General features: G+C 36.4%; 1 protein-coding gene across 1 annotated transcript in view; it reads left to right on the top strand.

Annotated features, from left to right (window-relative positions):
* The first annotated feature begins 7,176 nt into the window (after window positions 1–7,176).
* Fam169a (family with sequence similarity 169 member A) overlaps window positions 7,177–21,237 on the top strand; it is a 31,365-nt gene continuing 17,304 nt past the window's right edge. The window contains exons 1-7 of the mRNA XM_042690923.1: window positions 7,177–7,308; window positions 8,515–8,614; window positions 9,225–9,310; window positions 12,875–13,046; window positions 17,538–17,717; window positions 18,811–18,939; window positions 19,681–19,793. Coding sequence (XP_042546857.1) covers window positions 7,177–7,308; window positions 8,515–8,614; window positions 9,225–9,310; window positions 12,875–13,046; window positions 17,538–17,717; window positions 18,811–18,939; window positions 19,681–19,793 — 912 coding nt within the window. The remainder of the gene's footprint in view (window positions 7,309–8,514; window positions 8,615–9,224; window positions 9,311–12,874; window positions 13,047–17,537; window positions 17,718–18,810; window positions 18,940–19,680; window positions 19,794–21,237) is intronic.

Here is a 21,237-nt window from a genome sequence, read left to right as displayed (position 1 = left end):
AATTGACTTAAGGAGAATATTGTATTAATCCTATTGCATTTCATCCAATCAGTAATATGACATAAAAATGTCTTACAATTTTTTCTTCATGAGTCTCTGATACATATATTTAGATATTTGAATATATGGTATTTGGAATCTTGTTTATAACAGAGGATGGATAGTGCATTTTCTTGACTAGTATCCTAATTAATGCTTCTTTTATTCACTGTTGGTTCTGTTTATAATTTCCTCTAAAATTTTAACTGTCAGAATCATTAAATTGAACTATGGAACATACTGTATTTCTTAGTTTTGTTTTTACATGTTAGGTTTACGATTGAGATATAAAGATTTACCTAAGCTAACAAACAGGCTTCTTTAACTATAACATGTTTCTTTTAGTTTGTGGTTCTTTTCTTTTCTTTTCTTTTTTAATCAATCATGTGGCTTGAACTCAGGGTCCTGGACACTATCCCTGAGCTCTTTTTGCTCAAAGCTAGAGCTTTACCACTTTGAGCTACAGCACCATTTCTGGTTTTCTGGTGATTAGTTGGAGATAAGACTCTTGTGAGCTTTCCTGTCCCAGCTGGCTTTGAACTGTGATCCTCAGATATCAGCCTATTATAGGCATGAATTCCAGTGCCCTGCTTTTGTAGTCCTTTTCAAACTCGAACATATTTACCTAAGCTTCTAGTTGATCTCTTTTGAAATTCATAGGGCCTATTTAATTGTTTGGCTTGTTTGTTTTGAGGCAGGGACTTGTGTAGCCAAGGCTGGCCTGAGCCTCTTGAGTGTTTAGATAATAGGCCTGTGCTTCCAAACTGGCTTATTTAACTTTTTATCATGGAAAATTTCAAGAAAACACCAATCAGAGAGAGTTCTTTCCACACAGTGTTTGATATGTCCCTTAAGTTTCTTTTCTTTTATATTATTGTATTACTCCATGCCACAAACTTGTTGAAGAAAGTATTACTGTAAATTGGCTAACTGCATACTTAAGGCATCCTTTAACTCATTTCTCTAATGGATTCATTTGATTTGGGTCAAATTTTCTTGTTGTATTACATCAGGATGATGCAATATATACTTTCCTAACTTTTAGTAAGACCGATTAGCCTGGTGGTATAGAGTGAAATAGTGAAATAGAGTGCATATATCCACCATAAGAGTCCTACAAGACTGCTTATAGCAGCTTTATTCAAAATTATTCAATATTGGAAACAGCCCAGTTGTCTATGATTAGAGTAGGCAAATAAATTTGTATATGGTAGAATACCACATAACAACAAAAAGGGCAAATTAACCAATAGATGCAACAACATTTGTGTTTCTCATAGAAATAATGCTGATGTAAAGAGTTAATAGAAATTACTCTGATTTATTTCAGACCATTGAAATAATATTATTTTTAATTGTTATTATAAAGGTGATATGCAGAGGGGTTACAGTTATATAAGTCAGGTAAAGAATACATCTCTTTATGGACAGTGTTGCCTCTTCTCTCGCTCTCTCCCCATTTTTCCCTCTTGTCCCTACCCATAAGTTGCATAGTTCATTTTCAACATAGCGTCTAGTGAGTACCACTGCTGCATTTGTTCACCCTTTGTCCTTTCATTTCTGTGCCTCCCCACTTCCCCTCGCAAAGTGAAACAATACTATTAAAAAGTCTTCCTTGGCAGGGCACTGGTGGCTCATGCCTGTCTGTAACCCTAGCTACTTAGGAGGCTGAGATCTGAGAATTGCATTTCAGAGCCAGCCTGGGCAGGAAAGTTGGTGACACTCTTTTCTCTGATTAACTACCCAGATTGCTGGAGGTAGAGCTGTGGTTCAATTGGTAGAGCGTTAGCCTTGATCCACAAACAAACAATCAAAAACTCTGGGACAGTGCCCAGGCCCTGAGTTCAAGCCCCAGGACCGGCACAAAATGAATGAATGAATGAATGAATGAATGTTTTTCTTTTCCCTATTGATGAAGATACGCCTTAGCTAATCAGTTTCCTTAGGCTTGTGTGTGTGTGTGTGTGTGTGTGTGTGTGTGTGTGTGTTTCTATATATGCTAGCATGTATATTTATAAATGTTTGTTCTTGCTTTTCTGAGCTTGAGATGCTTCATTAGGTTATCTATGTAGTATCTTTCTGATTTTTTTAATGTAGGAAATGATGGCTATCCATTTTCCTCTTAGTGTACTGCCTTTTCAGTGTCTCAAAGGTTCTCATGAGTTGTGTTTTCATTTTCATTTGACTCTAGGCTTTTGAGTGTGTGTGTGTGTGTGTGTGTGTGTGTGTGTGTGTGTGTGTGTGCGCGTGTGTGTGCGTGCCTGCCTGTGTGTGTGCCTGTGTGCACGCCAGTGCTTGAATTCAGGGCTTGAGTTCTTTTTGCTGAAGGCTATAATTCTACCACTTTCAGCTTTTTGTTAGTTAATTGGAGATGAGAGTCTCATGGACTTGCCCTACCCAGGCAGGTTTTGAACTGAGATCCTCAATTCTCAGCCACTCAAGTAGCTAGGATTACAGGCATGAGCCACTAGCATCTAGTTGATTCTAGGCATTAAAAAAATTTCCTTCTTTATTTTTCCAGTGACTTACTGATGATCATCTACAAAGGTTTAGGCTCCATATATTTGAATATATTTTTTAGTTTCTACAGTTCCTGATTTCTAGTTTTATTCCATTGTTATCCGATAAAATTAAGGAGGTCATTTCAATTTTATTTATTCAAACTTGCTTAAATACAATCAATTTTGAAGAAAGTTCCCAGGACTACTGAGAAGAATGTGTATTCTGTGGCTTTTGAGATAGACTATTCTGTAGATATCTGTTAAATCCATTTGATCTGTAATGTTGCTCTGACATTTCTTGATTGTTTTGTCTGGATGGCCTGCTTTTGAAATGAGTAGTGCATTACAGTCACCCACTTGTTTTGGAGTTGAGTTCTGTCTGAACTTTTTTGTCTGCTTGAGTTTTCTTTATGAAATTAAGTGTACCAGTATCAGTGCTTATACATTTAAATTGTGATAATCTTTTGATGGATATTTTCTTTACCAATATGAATGAACTTCTTTGTGTCTTCTAGTATTTGTTTGAAATCTGCTTTCTCAGATAATGAGGATAGCTGCTCTTGCTTACTTCTGAGCTACATTTCATTTTAAGTCTGTGTTTATCTCTTTGCCAGTGAGATGTATTACCTGTCTAGTGTTTTGTTTTGTTTTTGTGGTACAGTAGAGGGGCTTGAACTTTTTGCCTTATGCTTGCTAATCACTGTACCACTTGAGCCATGCCCTCAGCTATTTTTGGGATACTGTCTTCTTGTTTTTATCCTCAGGCCAGCTTAGACCTCAATTTTCCTATTTTAATTTCACACATAGTTGGGATAACTGTGGCCAACTGTTAGTGGAGTTGAGATCTCATTAACTTTTTATCTGGCTGGCCTGGGACTATAGTCTTCTCAATCTATCTCCTGAGTGACTGGGATTATGAGTGTGAGTCACCACATCTAGCCAGTTTTGAGAATTGAGAACATTAACCTTCAGAGTTGTTATTGAAAGGATATAATAATTCCTGCCATTTAGTGATTTTTTTTTACTACTAATTTTTTAACTCACTCTTATTTGCTCATTAATTTATGTGGTAAAAATTATTCTTTCCTGTATACTCACGTTGCATTTATTTTTCTTGTTGGGTTAAAATTCCTATAGTTTGTTCTATGTTCATGAATTGCTTTAGCTTTTGTTTATCATAGAAGGTTTTTGTTTTTCTCCCAATTAGGAAGGTTAGCTTACTGGGTATAGTAGTCTAGGTTGGCAGTTATTTTCTTTCAGAGCTTAAGAAATCTGCCATTTCCAGGCACTGATGGCTCATTCCTATAATCTTGCTCAGGATACTGAGAACTGAGGGTTGTGGGTTGAAGCCACTTGGGTAGGAAAGTCTATGAGACTCTTATCTCTAGTTAACAACCAAAAAGTAAGAAGTAGAGCTATAGCTCAAGTAGTAAAGTACCAGCCTTGATTGAAAAAGCTCAGAGCCAGTACCCAGGTCCTGAGTTCAAACCCCTGGACTGGTATTAAAAAAAAAAATCCATCATTGTAGTGGGTTTGTCTTTTATGGGTGATTTGGCATTTTCCTCTTTTAGTTTCCAATATATATTTTTTTACTCTGTATAGTTCATGTTTTAACTATGATATGTGGAATGGTTCTGTTTTTGTTTATATATGTTTGGAGTCCTAGAAGCATCTTATTTGGAAGACAATTTCTTTCTCAATATTGAAAAGTTTTCTACTATTTCTTTTTTTTTTTGGATCGGGTCGTGGGGCCTGAACTCTGGGCCTGGGTACTGTCCCTCAGCTCTTCAGCTCAAGGCTAGCACTCTACCACTTGAGCCACAGCGCCACTTCCGTTTTTTTTCTTTTAGCTTATGTGGTGCTGAGGAATCGAACCCAGGGCCTCATGCATGCAAGGCAAACGCTCTACCACTGAGCCACCTTCCCAGCCCCTCTACTATTTCTTTATTGAATAATTTTTCCATGCCTTTAGCTGTAATGTTTTCTTCTATGCCTATGATTCATAGGTTTGGTCTTTTAATGGTGGCCTAGCGGTCTTGCGTGCTTTATTTGTACTTATTTGTTTCTATCTGATTTTTATTACACATTTATTTTGTCTTCTGGCTTTGATACTCTGTCTTCCATTTGATCAAGTTTATGGAGAATCTATTAACAGTATTTTATTTGACTTGACTTTTTCAGAATTCCTGTATTGAAATTTGTATCTTGAATTGTATTCCCGATTTCATCCAGCTTTATACAGTTTCTTTGCAATCTTTTTAAATTCATTTAGCTGCTTATATATATATATATGTCTGTGTATATATATGTGTGTATATATATATATACACATATATGTATATATATATACACATATATATATATTCTCTTTGAATTCATTGAAGTGTTTGTATACATCATCCTCAATTTGTTGATCATTCTTTTTTTGGTCAGTCGTGGGGCCTGAACTCTGGGCATGGGCGCTGTCCCTCAGCTCTTCAGCTCATGGCTAGCACTCTACCACTTAAGCCACAGCATCACTTCCGGCTTTTTCTGCTTATGTGGTGCTGAGGAATTGAACCCAGGGCTTCATGCATGCAAGGCAAGCACTCTACCACTGAGCCACCTTTCCAGCCCTTGTTGATCATTCTTCACACCATTCATTTGAGTTCAGTATTTGAGATTTCATCTATTTCATCATCATTGTACCCTGTATGTGGGATTTGTTCTTTTGCCTTTAAATTTTTTTCTTATGTTTGTGTTTTATGATTTACTTTTAAGTCAAGGTGTTAACTGGAGGTTGTAACCACTTGAATCTTTCATTTGAATTATTTTTTTATGTTCTGGAAGGATTGAATTGTAAGGTTGATGTACCATTTCTTGCCCTTAGTCTGGGGTATAACTCAGCAATAATAAATTCACTAATTTAGAACCAAACAGATACTTGCATAAAGTAAAAAACAGTTGGAGATATCATCTGTATCCCCCCATAATATTATACTGTATACAAAAGAGACTAGGGTTCTTATATGGTGTGCTAGAGCTCTAGAAAAAAAAAAAGCTAAGAATTTCAAAATTAGGTAGGAAAAGTAAACATGGAAGCAAAGGAAAGAAAAAAGAAGAAAGCAGATGGAGAAAGTGGATGAAGTATGTGGGGTAAATGAAATAATCATTTTAAAGATAAGTAGTCAGTGATTAGAAAAGGATAGAATAGATGGAATTTTTTTTTAAAAGAAAGAAAAAAGGAAGACAGGTGTACATAGGAATAAGGCTTAGCTGGTTTTGAAGAGAGGCTTGCGGACACCTGTACAGACCCGTTTTTCAGTTCGGTATACTATTATTTGCAAATAATGATAGTTCTACCTTCCCATCCCACCCCCAACTGTTAGGTCTCTAATTGCTTTGGTTAATACCTGAGAAATATTATATGGTGGTAGAGTCTATATTTTTCTTGACTTTAATAGAAAAACCCATAAAGCTTAAAAATTTTAAAACATTCTTAAAAGAAGTGAAATGAATAATTGTGTTTTAAAGATATTTGTATATCAGATGCAGTTTAAGTACCACAATATTCACTCATTGCAATTGTACAATATAATGCTTTAAAAAAGTACATTTGTAGGATGTGGAGTTGTGGCTCAGGTGGTAGAGCACTAGCATCAAGCTGAGAAAGCGCAGGGACAGTATCCAGGACTGGCAAAAAAAAAAGAAAAAGTACATTTATACGGCTAGTTTTTAAAGGAAGTTTATTATTTTAAAATTGTTATTATAAAGGTGATGTACAAGGGTATTACACTTACATAATTCAAGTAATGAATATATTTCTTTTTGGAGAGTGTCACCCCTTCCCTTGCTCTCTTCTAGGTTTAAAGTAAATTTATAGGGCTGTGCAATAATTCTTCACTATAACCCAGTTGTGGGACATTTGCATCATTTCAAAAAGTTCCCTAAGCACTTTGCTTTGAAACAGGGTCTCCCTTTTTTTCCTGGGCCCTTGCCTGGATCATGATCGTCCCATTTTATACTTCCTGTGATAGCTGAGATGATAGATATATGTCACCATATTTAGTTTCTTTCCTTTGAAATGGGGTCTTGCAATTTTTTTTTGTCTGGGCTTGCCTAGAACTATATTCCTTCCAATTTCAGCCGCTCAATTATCTAAGATTACAGGTGTGAGCCCCCAACACCTGACCTGCTTTGTGTCCTTTTGTAAGGGTTTTTTATGTTGAGGGTTGTATACATAAACTATATATCTATATGTATGAAGTTATATGTATATGTATAAGTATATATAATGTATATACACATATACAACTGAAAATATAGGTATATAATATAGATATGAAGTTATATATGAAGTTATGTATATTTTTGTATATTGTATGGCTTACATCTATATAATTACATACATTTTTATCATTGAAAAAAGAATCCATGAATTCTTATTTCGTTGCCATTTTTAAAACAGATTAAATATGTTAGAAAGTATTTTTTTTCCTTTTATATATCTGATTAAATAAACAGGCTTAAAATATCTTGGCATAGACAATAGAAAACCTGCTACAATGAAATCTAGCAAAATCACAGAATTTTTGTCTGTAGGGAAGATGGCATTTCCTATTCTGAAGCAAGCTGTTCATATTGTTTGTTAAGGAAGATGGCCTTCCCCGTGGATTTGCTGAATAACTGCAGTCATGAGGAATTAGAAAGTTCTGCTGAAGATTACATGTCAGATTTAAGGTGTGGAGACCCTGAAAATCCAGAATATTTTTCTTTTCTCAATCTTACGGTAAGGACTTCAGTGATTTTTGACAATCGTTTGGCCAAGTTTCTGCATAAAATCTGCATTCTTTTCTAAATATTCATTTTAGTATTTGCTACTCTGTTTTGAAATCTTTATTAGGAAAATGTGTTAGTATTGGTTGAATAGAGGATCATGACTGATTTTTTTAAAAAGAGAAAACCCACAAATTATTGTTAAATGTTTGTCTTTCAAATTATAAATAAAAAGTTATTATGCTGACTAGTTACCAACTAGAACTAAAATTTAGTTTAGATTTGGATTTTGAGTTGAGAAATTTCTTTTTAATTAAAAAATCAGGAAGACATATTACATTATTGTGTCATGAATCTTTGGTTTTTTAAAAATAGTAAAATTAGAATTTCTAGTTAATAATCGATGATGGACCCTTAGACTTGGAATCATTTGAATTCCACTGTGAAATAAGATTGGAAGAATCATTTTAGGCCTCAGATTTGTCTTCTAGAAATTATATGGATATGTAAGATTTCAAGTCTTCTTTAGCACCAATATTTTGTAATTCATTAATATGGAATGTAAATGAAGAATTAGTACTGGGTTAATGAAGGCAGAAATAACATTAAAATAGGGGCTGGGAAAGTGGCTCAGTGGTAGAATGTTTGCCTTGTGTGAATGAGAGCTGGGTTCGATTCCTCAGCACCATAAAAGCAGAAAATGTCAGAATGGCACTATGACTTAAGTGGTAGAGTTGCTAGCCTTGCCCTAAAGAGCTGAGGGACAACGCCCAGGCCTAGAGTTCAGACCCCAGGACTGACCAAAAAAAAGAAAAAAAAGAACATTAAAATATTGCATGTATCATACTGAAAAATAAATGTGCCTAACTAGTTTCTTTTACTAGAAAATGATCAATGTCTTCCTCATGTAGTCCCGGTAAAGATGGTAAGTTACAGTTGCTTTTGTTTTTATTTAGTGGTATGTCTAGGGCTTAGTAATATTTGTTGAAATAAATTTTTACTTTCACTCCCCAGACAGCACAATTGTTCTAAAAGTTTGACTGAGTTTACTTTCTGTATTTTTTTCTCTTTTCTTGAGAAACTAGGTATATTATGTTCTATGAAATTAAGTTTTATAATAAAAATAAATGTAAGGAAAGTTTAATGTTTTAGCAAATAGTGTTTTGTTATCTATTTTTTAACAACCACTTTACTAATCTTAAATCTGTTATCCTTTCAGATTCCCATTAGCCTCTCAAGTGTAGGCTTTGTACCTCTTTATGGTGGAGATCAGACTCAGAAAATTCTTGCTCTTTTTGCACCCGAGGATTCACTTACAGGTCTCCTTTTTGCTTTGATTTTGTTAACTGAGGTGTTTTTCTTCAAATAGGAATTCATTAAGAAGGTGGCTATATGGGGCTGGGAAGGTGGCTCATTGGTAGACCGCTTGCCTTGCATGTATGAGGCCCTGAGTTCGATTCCTCAGCACCACATAAGCAAAAAGAAAAAATCTGGAAGTGCCGCTGTGGCTCAAGTGGTAGAGCGCTAGCCTTGAGCTGAAGAGCTGAGGGACAGTGCCCAGGCCCAGAGTTCAGGCCCCATGATGGGACCCAAAAAAAGAAAAAAAAAAGAAGGTTGCTATCTGAAGGAAGTTTCTTTTAATGTTTTAAATTAATTGTTTAATAGGTAAAATAAAATAAAATTGTACAAATGGGGTTACAGTGTATCATATAGTATAAAGTGTGTGTATAGGTACTGAATATGTAGCTTAGTAAAACACTTAGTAGTAAAGGCCTGGGTTCTTGGGTTTAAGTCCTAGCACTATCAAAAAAATGAGGAAAACAAAGTGTAGATATATTTAAGAGTGACTACATGAACCTTACTAAATAATAAAATTGTTTATATTAACGCCTAAGACTTAAATGTTAATCATCATTTATTCTATTTTAGCTGTGGCACTTTACCTTGCTGATCAGTGGTGGGCCATTGATGATATTGTGAAAACATCTGTTCCTTCAAGAGAGGGACTTAAGCAGGTAACAAAAGGTCCTATAATTCACTGTTTAAATGGGATAGCTTATTTCCCCATTTATTATAACCATGCTACATTATATTGGTATTTTATTCTTATAAGGAATCAACCCTCAAGTTAGGCTTCCTCTGTTTTATATGATTCCAAATGTTTCTGAGAGGAACTAACTTATAGGTTAGTTGAACTGCGGTTACCTTTATCCACTTGAGATTCTGATTTTTCTTATCTGCCTAAGGAGGGACTGTGGTTGCTGAGCTTCTCTTGTCTCTAGGAGTGATTAACTGTAAAATTGGTTTGTTGGTTGAGTCTTACATGCTAGCCTATCCTACTTTAGTTGGGGAATAACCAAGTTGTTGGAGGCCATGATGCACAGCTTTCTGGCCTCTTCTGGGGATTAAGTAGATGCCAGCCAGCTTCAGTGCAGGGATACAGGACGAGTATATATAAGAGAGAAAAACTATAGAAATCAAGTTGTAAAATGAAGTGTTAACATCTTCCTTCTGGAAGAGTATGATTTTTTTTTTTTGGGGTCCGGTCGTGAGGCCTGAACTCTGGGCCTGGGTGCTATCCCTCAGCTTTTCAGCTCTAGGCTAGCGCTCTACCACTTGAGCCACAGCGCCACTTCCAGCTTTTTTCTTTTTGCTTATGTGGTGCTGAGGAATCAAACCCAGGGCCTCATGCATGCAAGGCACGCTCTACCACTGAGCCACCTTCCCAGCCCCCCACTACTGTTTTTTAATAGATGCATAAATCTTGTTAATTAATCCTAACAGGAAGAAATACTTGCTTTGGGGAATAAACAGATACAAATATGTACCCTATACGTGTCCTAAAAAACAAATATGTACCCTGATACTTGTCCTCTGAAAGGTTTTTAGGATAGGCTAAATCTGTAAAATCTTGTCAACTAGTGTCAACTACTTTTTTTCAATTTTGTGGGGTAATTGAACCAATCAGAAGAAACAAGGAAATGATCTCAAAAAGCCTTGAAATCTAGAATAGAAAAGTGAGAATCTTGCAGGTTACTGTGTTGTTACTGTTTCTCCTTTTTGAGTTTGAAACTTTGGAAGAGATCACACTCCAAAGGGAAGAAAAGATGGAAGGAAAGTAGTATAGTTAGTATTGTTTGTTCCTTCTGGATATTGTATTAATTTGTGAGTGTGTGTGTGTATATGTATGTGTATATGAGGGTATGAGTGTATGCGTATGCTGGTCTTGGTGCTTGAACTCAGGGCCTGAGTGTTGAGTGCTATCCCTGAGATTTTTTGCTCACAGCTAGTGCTCTACCACTTGTGCCACAGCTTTGCTTCTATCTTTTTTGTGGTTTATTGGAGATAAGAGTTTCTATGACTTTCCCCACTGTTCAGGCTTTGAACAGTGCTCTTCAGATCTGAGCCTCCTAAATAGCTAGGATTATAGGAGTAAGCCACCAGTGCCTGACTCAGATATTACATTAAAGAAAAATTGATCATAAAATCATAGGAGAGAGTATCTATTATTACTACTTCATAAACACAGGACCTTGAACAATTGACTTACTTGTTATAAACCTTATTTCATTTTTTCTGATATGTTGATAAAACCTCTGAATTTGTCTTGAAAACCCCACTGTCTCATCAGTCTGTTCAGTGTTTGTAATTATAATGGCCATGTGCCCGACTTGTAGAGGGACGTTAAAGATCTGGAACATTTTCAAAGGAGCAAGTTGACAAGAGTACCTCACACTGTTAGTTTAGCCTTTTCTTTCATTGTTATAATGTTTAGTTTTGGTATAAACTTTAGAGGAGTATCATGGCTGTATTCAAATAACTAGTTTTCTGTAGCTGCAGAATTTCATAATATGATTTTTGTGAAATAGATTCCAGCTCAGTTTGAGGAAAAAAATTATGTTAATTGGGACTGAAAGGAAGGAATGATCTTGTCAGTTAGTGCTAATCAGTTCTGCCATTTAGTGTATTGTTTTGTATGGTAGATCCCTACCAGGGATACTTTTGGCACTAGTGTATGCATATAGTTAATCCTTTCTCTCTACTCCACAGATCAGAAGATGAAGTTGTCTTCTTTTAGAAGTACTTGAGGGTCTATAGACTTTATGAACAGAACCCTTGTTTTTATTTTTTATTTTATTTTATTTTTGGGTCCGGTCATGGGGCCTGAACTCTGGGCCTGGGTGCTGTCCATCAGCTCTTTGCCACTTGAAGGCTAGCACTCTACCACTTGAACCACAGCGCCACTTCCGCCCTTTTTTTTTTCTGCTTATGTGGTGCTGAGGAATCAAACCCAGGGCCTCATGCATGCAAGGCAAGTGCTCTTCCATGAGCCACCTTCCCAGCCCAACCCTTGTTTTTAGTGCTAAAGATTTCTGTAGGGAATAGATGGCTATTGAATGTTAAAAGGCTGTGGATGTTGTTGGGTCACTGTGACCATAGGTCTCATGTGTAGAAGGTGAAGTAGTGCTTCTGGTCTGTGATTGCCTTAAGTCTGTGTGTCACAGCCCTTCCCCCAGGCCACAGTCTTTGTTCATCTGGTCTAGCAGAGGGGTGTAGGGGTGGTAGTGGGGAACTAAGGTAAGTATAGATAAGACACCTGGGGCTGGGAAGGTGGCTCAGTGGTAGAGCACTTGCCTTGCATGCATGAGGCCCTTGGTTCAATTCCTCAGCACCACATAAGAAAAAAGCTGGAAGTGGTGCTGTGGCTCAAGTGGTAGAGCACTAGCCTTGAGCTGAAGAGCTGAGGTACAGCGCCCAGGCCCAGAGTTCAAGCCCCATGATCAACAACAACAACAAAAAACAAAAACAAAAAAAACAACAACACAGTAGTACATCTCTAAGAAAGTCATTATTCTCTTGAAGAAAGACAGGTCTAATGCATCTCAACTGAGTCAACTGTCCTATTCCTCAACTTATATTAAAAAATCATACTCTTGGGCTGGGAAGGTGGCTCAGTGGTAGAGCGCTTGCCTTGCATGCTTGACGCCCTGGGTTCGCTGAAGAGCTGAGGGACAGCACCCAAGCCCAGAGTTCAGGCCCCACGACCAGATCCAAAAAAAAAAAAAAGAACCTGAAAAACAAGAGGCAGATGCCTTTTCCCAAGGGTATGATTATGGTTTCCTTCATCAAATGAGGTAATTGCTCTTAAAGTCTTCAGGGGATAACTTTCTTTTCTTTTCTTTCTTTTTTTTTGTGGAGGCTGAAATGGGGCCAGAGAGAGTCTAAGCAGGGCATGTAGTGGATAGCAGTTAAAAATATGAGGAGACCTTGGGTCTCAGCATGGAAGCATGAAGAATAAAGAGATGCTAGGCTCCTGGTGCATTGGGAACCTGTTTTTCCTGGTTTTGAATTTGCTGAGAGACAGTATTCCATGCATAAAATGTGCTTTTGGAAATGGGTTGTTACTGTCATGAATGATTAACGTCAACTCTATGATGATAAAATGGCTTACAATTTATTGTATTCAGAGTGCTGTGAATGCCAGTAGGAGGTGTGGGTTCAGAGAGCAAGATGAGTAAAATTTCCTAATGGCGCTGCATATTGTAACTGCTCTGCCTGTTGTCCAACTCCATTTGTAGGTGAGCACTCTTGGGGAAAGAGTGGTTCTGTATGTTCTGAATCGAATTATTTATAGAAAACAAGAAATGGAGAGAAATGAGATCCCGTTCCTGTGTCACAGCAGTACTGATTATGCTAAGATTCTGTGGAAGAAAGGAGAGGCTATTGGGTTTTATTCAGTTAAACCTACAGGTAAGTATTTAAAAGTTATGTAAAGTATGTTATGGAGATCTCCATTTTAAACACTCAGACTGTATTTGTTAATATGTACTGCATATTATATAGTATTCCTACTTGGTATTTTTGGTACTATTTTGATGACTAGTACAGCTTCTTCACCCTCATAATTTTCTCAGCTCCATAGAGCCACTGAATAGAAAGCTCTTGTCTGCTTACTTAGTGCATATAGACCCCCATGCTTGGTTACCACTAAACTATTCAAGTCTGCCTACTGTTGTGTACTCACCAAACCTGCCACACTTGGAATAATGAAAAAAGTCTTCCTTATTTCCATTATAAATCTTCCAAACAAGTCTTCTGTTAAGATAAGATACAGTCTAAAGATCTTACCAAATTCACTGTTGATTTGAAGATCAGTAGTAAATGATAGTGTTTTGTTTTTTTTTTTTTGCTGGTCATGGGCCTTGAACTCAGGGCCTGGTCACTGTCCCTGAGCCTCTTTGTGTTCAAGGCTAGCGCTCTACCACTTGAGCCACAGCGCCACTTCTAGCCTTTTTTTTTGTTTTTGTTTTTTGAGTAGTTTATTGAGATAAGAGTCTCACAGGGACTTCTCTGCTTGGGCTGGCTTCAAACTTCAGTCCTCACATCTCAGCCTCCTGAGTAGTTAATATTACAGGTGTGAGCCTCAAGCCCCCAACTGTGACTGATAGCTTTAATCCTATAATTATAATAGATTTGTGATGAGAGTTCAGATAGTCAATAAAAGAAAGGCCATTCTTTTTCCACAAAATACAAACAAAACATATATCACTTTAAATGCTAATTACTTTATGCTAAATATTTCAGGTCTCCTTTCATATTTAATTCATGTGTGTGTTTGAAATAGAGCCAGTTATTTAAGTGTATTCAGAAATATTATTGCACTGTGGTGATAAAAAGGTTTAATAGAATTTCATTGCATTGTATAAAAGATTGGTATTGAGGTATGATTTATAAAATAAAACATAGTTGTTTTATAAGGCAGTTCCTATGTAAATTGTCAGTGTTTTGCTGCTCACACTGGCTCTAAGTGAATATCCTACATCTCACAGACCTTTGGAATGCGTGTTAATTTATAACTTTTTATTGAGGGCTTGCTTTCTGTGTAACACTATCAGTTAAAAACCTTGCCATTGCTGTGGCTCAAGTGGTAGAGCATTAACTTTGAGCAAAGAAAAGTGAGGGCCAGTGCCAAGGCCCTGAGTTCAAGCCCTAGGATTGGCACACACAAAGAGAGTATGCCATTCCCTTCTAGTCTGATCAGTGTTTTATTCCAGGATTGTGCCACTACTTTTCCAAGAGATAAGGGTCCCTCAGATTTGTCTGTATGGATTGATTTTGAACCTTGATCTCAGGTCTTAGCCTTCTAAGCAGCTAGCATTACAAATGGAAATTCTGCATTGCAAGCTACCCAGGCTTTGGTAACCATGAATCAACTGAATATATCCGATAGATGATGGAATCATGCAACATATGGTTTGTTGCTGGCCTTTTTTCTCCCCAAGTCTCATCCACATTATAATATGTATCAGTCCTTCCTTGCTTTTCATGATTAAGTATTCTACTTTTTTTTTTTTAATCTTTCATTAGTTGATAGACTTGGGTTCTTTCTAATGTTTTTCTGTTTTGAGTAACCAAATGTATACTTCATTTCTCTTAATCTGTATACCTGGAAATGGAATTGCTGGTCATGTGGTAACTCTTGTGTTTCATTTGTAAATGAATTTCCAAACCTTCAAAGTTATTGCACCATTTTACATTCCTATGAGTATCATACAAGGATTATAGTTTCTCTACATCTTGGTCAACATTTGCGTGCCTATCTTACTGCTTTTAAAAATATTTTCCAGGCCAGGCGCTGGTGGCTCATGCCTGTAATCCTAGCTACTCAGGAGGCTGAGATCTAAGGATCACGGTTCAAAGCCAGCACAGACAGGAAAGTCCGTGAGACTCTTATCTCCAATAAACCACCAGAAAACCGGAAGTGGCACTGTGGCTCAAGTGGTAGAGTGCTTGCCTTGAGCTGAAGAGCTGAGGGACAGCGACCAAGCCCAGAGTTCAAGCCCCACGAACGAAAACAAACAAACAAATAAATAGTTCCACATTTATTATGTATATACATAAAATTGGCATATTTAAACTTGCAGTTTGTTTTGTTTTGTCATATATATCACAATCAAGACAGTGGACATATGAACATAAAAGGTTTCTTTCTTTTTTTTTTTTTTGTAACACTATGGTTTGAAATCAGAGCCTTGTGATTGCTAGGCAGGCACTCTATCACCTGAGCCTTATTTTAAGCCCAAAAGTTTTCTTTTACCTGTCTCTCCTTGTCCTCAAGCAAACACCTTACCCACTGTTAACAGCCACTAGAAGCCATAGTGGTCACTTCCCATTTCTCTTACCCTAAAGTCCCTGGACACCAACTACTAATCTACATTTAGTCTGTAAGTGAGTTATTTTTCTCTTTCTCCTTTTCTTTTTCCATTTTGAGATAGAGTTCTTTAAGTATTTTGAATACAGGTCTAATTTTCCAGTTTGAAAATTGAATATGAGTATTTTTTGAAGGAATCTGCAATATGCACAATAGATTTTAAAAAAAGATCCTTAGACTTTGTGTTGATAACTTGAGCTATTTCTTTCTCTTCTCACTTATTCTTGGTTGGTAGTTTGAACTATTGTTACTTACAGTGTCTTATTTCATAGTCACTACTACAGTTATGAGAAAATTCTAGAGTTGGAGGCATGGCTCATTTGGTAAAGCACTAACCAGTGAGTGAAGGTGACACCCCCTACTGAGTTTTAGTACTGGTCATGGACCTAAAAAAAGAGAGAGAAAATTTTGGTTTCAGAATTGATAATGGCCACATTTAGCTAGACTGCGTGACTAATTGTTTGGTTCATGTAACAATCTATCCTGAATTCATATCAGCACTTAAAATATAAAATTTAGCTATATAATATGACCTACTTTACATAAAAATGGATACTTCTAAAAATTATTGAAGTTCTCCAGTTAAATCATAAATAATTTAGTTGAACTAAAAAGGAAAAAAAATCTTAATATATCCCTCAAGTTATGAAAGTATGTTGGTGAAAGTTAATTTGTGAGATCTTTGCTCTCTAACATTGTTTCATGTTTGAATTAAAATTTTAATCCAAAATTAAGCCGGGCGCTGGTGGCTCACGCCTGTAATCCTAGCTACTCAGGAGGCTGAGATCTGAGGATCGCGGTTCAAAGCCAGCCCGGGCAGGAGAGACCGTGAGACTCCTATCTCCAATAAACCACCACAAAACCGGAAGTGACGCTGTAGCTCAAGTGGTAGAGCGCTCGCCTTGAGCTGAAGAGCTGAGGGACAGCACCCAGGCCCAGAGTTCAAGCCCCACGACCGACAAAAAACAAAAAAAAACCAAAATTATGTGAATGATCTAAAAATAAGAAATTTCTTTATATGAGGCAAATAAGGGCAATATATTGATTAGTGGTTTGAGTTAATAAAATGAATGGAAGGTGAAAGACCTGGCCATGTACCCTAATTGATAACATGTTGACATATTAGGGCTGGGCTTGGTAGTTTATGGGTGAGTGGGTGTAGTCCTAGGCTACATAGCAAGAATATGAGGTGAGTTTGAGGCCAGCCTGTGCTACATAACAAGAATTTGTCTAAAAACAAAGCAAACTCATATTAAATGAGCTAAAATGGACAGCCAATGCCTAAATGCACAGCAATATTCTTAAAAAATGTATCACCATGTAATAAGAAGAGAAATACTTGGACAGCAGAAATTATTTTTCCTGTTTAACATTAAATATATATGTATGTATATATATGTACTTATATATATATATACATTAATATGTATATATATAAAGTACATCTAGAAATAGCTCCACAGCAAAAAAGAAAGTGCTAATTTAGCCAATTGTATGATGTATGTTTCCAGTTATTTCTAGTCCATAGACCATAGTCTTGAGAACTTGGGGAACAAATTCTTTTTTTTTTTTTTTTTACCATTGTCAAGAAGATTGAACAAGACAGGACACACTAGGGAAAAAGTGACAATAATTGGTTTTCTAGTTAAGGTTGGAATGAAATATTTCATGTATCTAAGCATCAAATACTCTGGTATTGTGAAGGTTGATAAGTTTTAAAGTTACATGCCTATAGGGAGTGATAATATATATCATACATAGTCAAGTATATGTTTTATAAAATGGTAGTATGATACATAAGTACATAGTTTTTCTAATGATCACATATATACATTATAATATATAATAAAACATAAATATAATAGGTAATAAAAGCTGGAAATACTTTGCTATAGCATTTACATATTTCCTGAACATTTTTCTTGAGTAGGAGAATAACTAAATGTTTTTAGAAAAGATTAATTCATGTCATTAAGTGTATACATATTTTAATATGAAAAGTTGTTGGTTTTCTGTTCTTACTATTGCAGGAAGCTTATGTACCTCATATCTTACCCAAAGTTACCAACTGCCAGTTCTTGATACAATGTTTATAAGAAAGAAACACAGAGGCAAAGACTGTGGGCTTCTTATGCTGGAGGATTTTGTTGATTCCTTTACAGATGATGCGCTTGGATTGCGCTATCCATTGTCTTCTCTAATGTACACAGGTAAGTGGACTAGGTTGTCTCTTCTCTGTTGATTGTTTCCTTTGCTGTGTAGAAACTTTTTAATTTGATATAATCAATTTCCAGTGTCTCTTGTTCTTTGCCTGGATGGAGTCTTCTCAAAAAAAAGAAATGTCTACCCACTTCCATATCAGAAGTTACACCTTCATCATCACTGTTTATATCCAGTATGATTCTATCCTCAACATGATTGTCTACCCCACTAAATGATAATACCCCTTCTTTTCTTCCCCCAGCCCTTTGGGTCTCTTTGAACTTTTATATTCTAGCTACGTCACACAAGTGGAATCATACAGTGTTTGTTCTCCTGGCTCTGGTTTATTTCACTAAACACAGTATTCCAGTGTATGATTGTACTCTTATTTTTTTTGTTCATATGTTGGACATAAATTTCTATGTTTGGCTATTGTGAGTACTATTGCTGTGAACAGTGGTTTACTGTGGTTTACTGATCTGTTTGATTTTTTTGTTTTCAATTCTTTTGAATACATACTTGAGAGTAGAACTGTAAATTCTGTGTTGCACATTTTAAGGAACTGCCAAATTGTGGTTTTCCCACGGATATAGTTTTTTTTAAATGATATGTTTCTTAAACTATATAGATTTCTTACACTTCCAAGTGAAATAATTATATATATACTTTTTTATATTAATGTTCAACATTTCATTTGAAATGTTACAGGATTTTTTTTTTTTTTTTTTTGTTGGTTGTGGGTCCTGAACTCTGGGCCTGGGCACTGTCCCTCAGCTCTTGAGCTCAAGGCTAGCACTCTACCACTTGAGCTACACTACCACTTCCAGCTTTTTCTGCTTGTGTGGTGCTGAGGAATTGAACCCAGGGCCTCATGCATACAAGGCAAACACTCTACCACTGAGCCATCTTCCCAGCCCTGTTACAGGATTTTTTTCATAAATGAGACTACTGTTGTGTACTTTCTTAAGTTCTGTTAGTGGCATTTTGGTATTAAGATTATACTTCTTCTATTAAGTCAGTTGGGCAGCTTACCTTATATCTTCTCTTTTACATAACTGTTGATATTTGAGATTTCTAGAAAATTTTAAATATGTTTTTTAGCTTCCAAGCAGTATGTTGAAAAGTATCCAGGAGACCATGAACTACTTTGGGAAGTTGAAGGTGTTGGACACTGGTACCAGCGAATACCAGTCACCAGAGCATTACAGAGAGAGACTCTTAAAATGACAGGTAACTATGTTTGAACATACTCTAGTTCAAAAAGCAGCATCTAATAATAATGGTGTCTTTTTTTTTTGGTGCCACTCTTGAGATGATACCCTGAGATTTTTTTTTTTTTCTCTCAAGGCTGGCTAGGTCCCTACCATCTGAGCCACAATTCCACTTCCTAATTTTCAATAGTTTATTGGAGATAAGAGTCTCACAGACTTTTTTGCCTGAGCTGGTTTGAGCCACAATTCCCAGATCTCAGCCTCCTGAGTAGCTAGGATTACAGGCTGAGCCACCAACACTTAGCTTGTCTTCTTTAATTTTGAAGGGGCTAGTATTGGAGTTTGACAGGCTCTCTACCACATCCCCAGCTGGTAATATATAGTCACAAGAGGTAGTGTATCTTCCTAATAACAGACTCTAATCCCAAGTTTGAATTTTCTTTTGTAACAGCCCAGTAGGAATTGGAACAAAAAATGAAGAACACTAAAATGGTATACAATAGGGTTCTGCAGACTAGAGATAACCCTAATCTCTAACATGTCTCTCCAGCTTCACTACATACTGAAGAAATCTATTTAATACTGTTTATAATGGCAAATATTTATGATAATATATTGTGAAGTGACATCCCACACCAAGATTTTTCAGTCCATTATGTCTAGGCTACTTTTCAGAATGTTAACAAAAATCAGCACAAACAGTGTTACAATGAAAACAAGTATGGGTTGGTTTATAATTCAAAATTTTTTCCACACACAGCAGTTTTGCAACATGAAGCCAAGAGAGCTCTGTCCGGGGAATGTGGTCTTGCAGCAGATCCAGAATATGAACCGGGTGCTGAAGACAGTCAGTCTAGTGAGATGCAGCTAACTGTAGGTACACTATATGTTCATTGTAAGAAATAATGTTTCTATCTCTTTAAAGTAGATTTAGCTCATATTTAAATTTTAAGTGTTATAGTTCATCAGCCAGCTTAGGTAATTTCAACTGAGAAGAGTTTTTTTTTTGTTTGTTTGTTTTTTGAGAAGAGTTTTTTTTGAAGGCAGAGGTGTTGTTTTTGCAGTTGATTTCCAAGGACTTAATGTTCTTTGAAAAATAATTCTAATGGTATGTATAGCATTACAAGGAATTAAAGATGGCTGAAAGTATACATAAAATAGCATAGAAGAAAATAAAAATATGTAATCCTGCTACTCAGTTACAGCCAGTATTGAAATTTTTGTATATTCACTTAGTATGTATTATAAAGTATGTATCTGTATACATTTCTTTTGTATTTATACTGTTATACTGCTTGTAGCTACTTTTTCTCTTTTGGCATTATTGTAAGTATTATTGTAAGCATTAATGTAGCAGCACATTATTACATATAAACACCATCATTTATTTTCTTGATGTTAGACACTGAAGTTACTGCCTTTTTTTTTTTGTCAGTCTTGAGGCTTGAACTCAGGGTCTCGGTACTGTTCCTAAGCCTCTTTGTGCTGCAGGCCAGTGCTCTACCACATGAGCCACAGCCCCACTTCCAGCCTTTTGTGAGTAGTTGACTGGAGATAAGAGTCTCACAGAGTTTCTGTCCCTGGGCTGGCTTTGAGCAGTGGTCCTCAGATCTCAGTCTCCTGAGTAGCTAGGATTGATTACAGGCGCGAACCACTAGACCTGGCTAAGTTATTGAAGTTTTAAGAGCAAACACATTTATATGTGAGTCTTTGTACATACATAGTTATTTCCCTGAACATAGAAATTTCTAGAATTTGTAGCAGGTTAAAGATTATGAGGGTTTTATGGGAGGTTCCAGACTGCTGGGTCTTTGTAGGATGAATATACTTTGCAAATGTTGGGTGTCCTACAAGTAAAAGGACAGGTCTCAATTGCTGATATCACAGGACTTGCCAGATCTAGTCCAGAATTCATATTTTGTGGTACTTAACATTACATAAACTATGGCTCTATTAGGATTCCACAAGTCTGTTTTTTATATAGTTTAGTTGATGGCATGTATTATAGTTGCATTTTATTTTTTCATGTAATTTACTTACTTATTTTTGTGCCAGTACTGTTCCTGAACTAAGGGTATGAGCACCATTCCTTAGCTTTTATGCTCAAGGCTGGTACTTGACCACTTTGAGCCACAACTCCATATCAAACTGTTTTGTTCGCTAATTGAAGATGAGAGTCTTCTCATACCAGGGCTAGCTTTGAACCTCAAATCCTTAGATCTCAGCCTCCTGTGTAGCTAGGATTACAAACATGAGCCACCGGTACCCTGCTTGCAATTGTATTTTTTTTATATGCATATCAGAGTATATTCTTAGT

This window comes from Dipodomys spectabilis, unplaced genomic scaffold (genome assembly GCF_019054845.1).
Source record: "Dipodomys spectabilis isolate Male_0828 unplaced genomic scaffold, ASM1905484v1 ptg000140l, whole genome shotgun sequence".
NCBI lineage: Eukaryota > Metazoa > Chordata > Mammalia > Rodentia > Heteromyidae > Dipodomys > Dipodomys spectabilis.
This window is presented reverse-complemented; position numbering and strand designations above follow the sequence as displayed.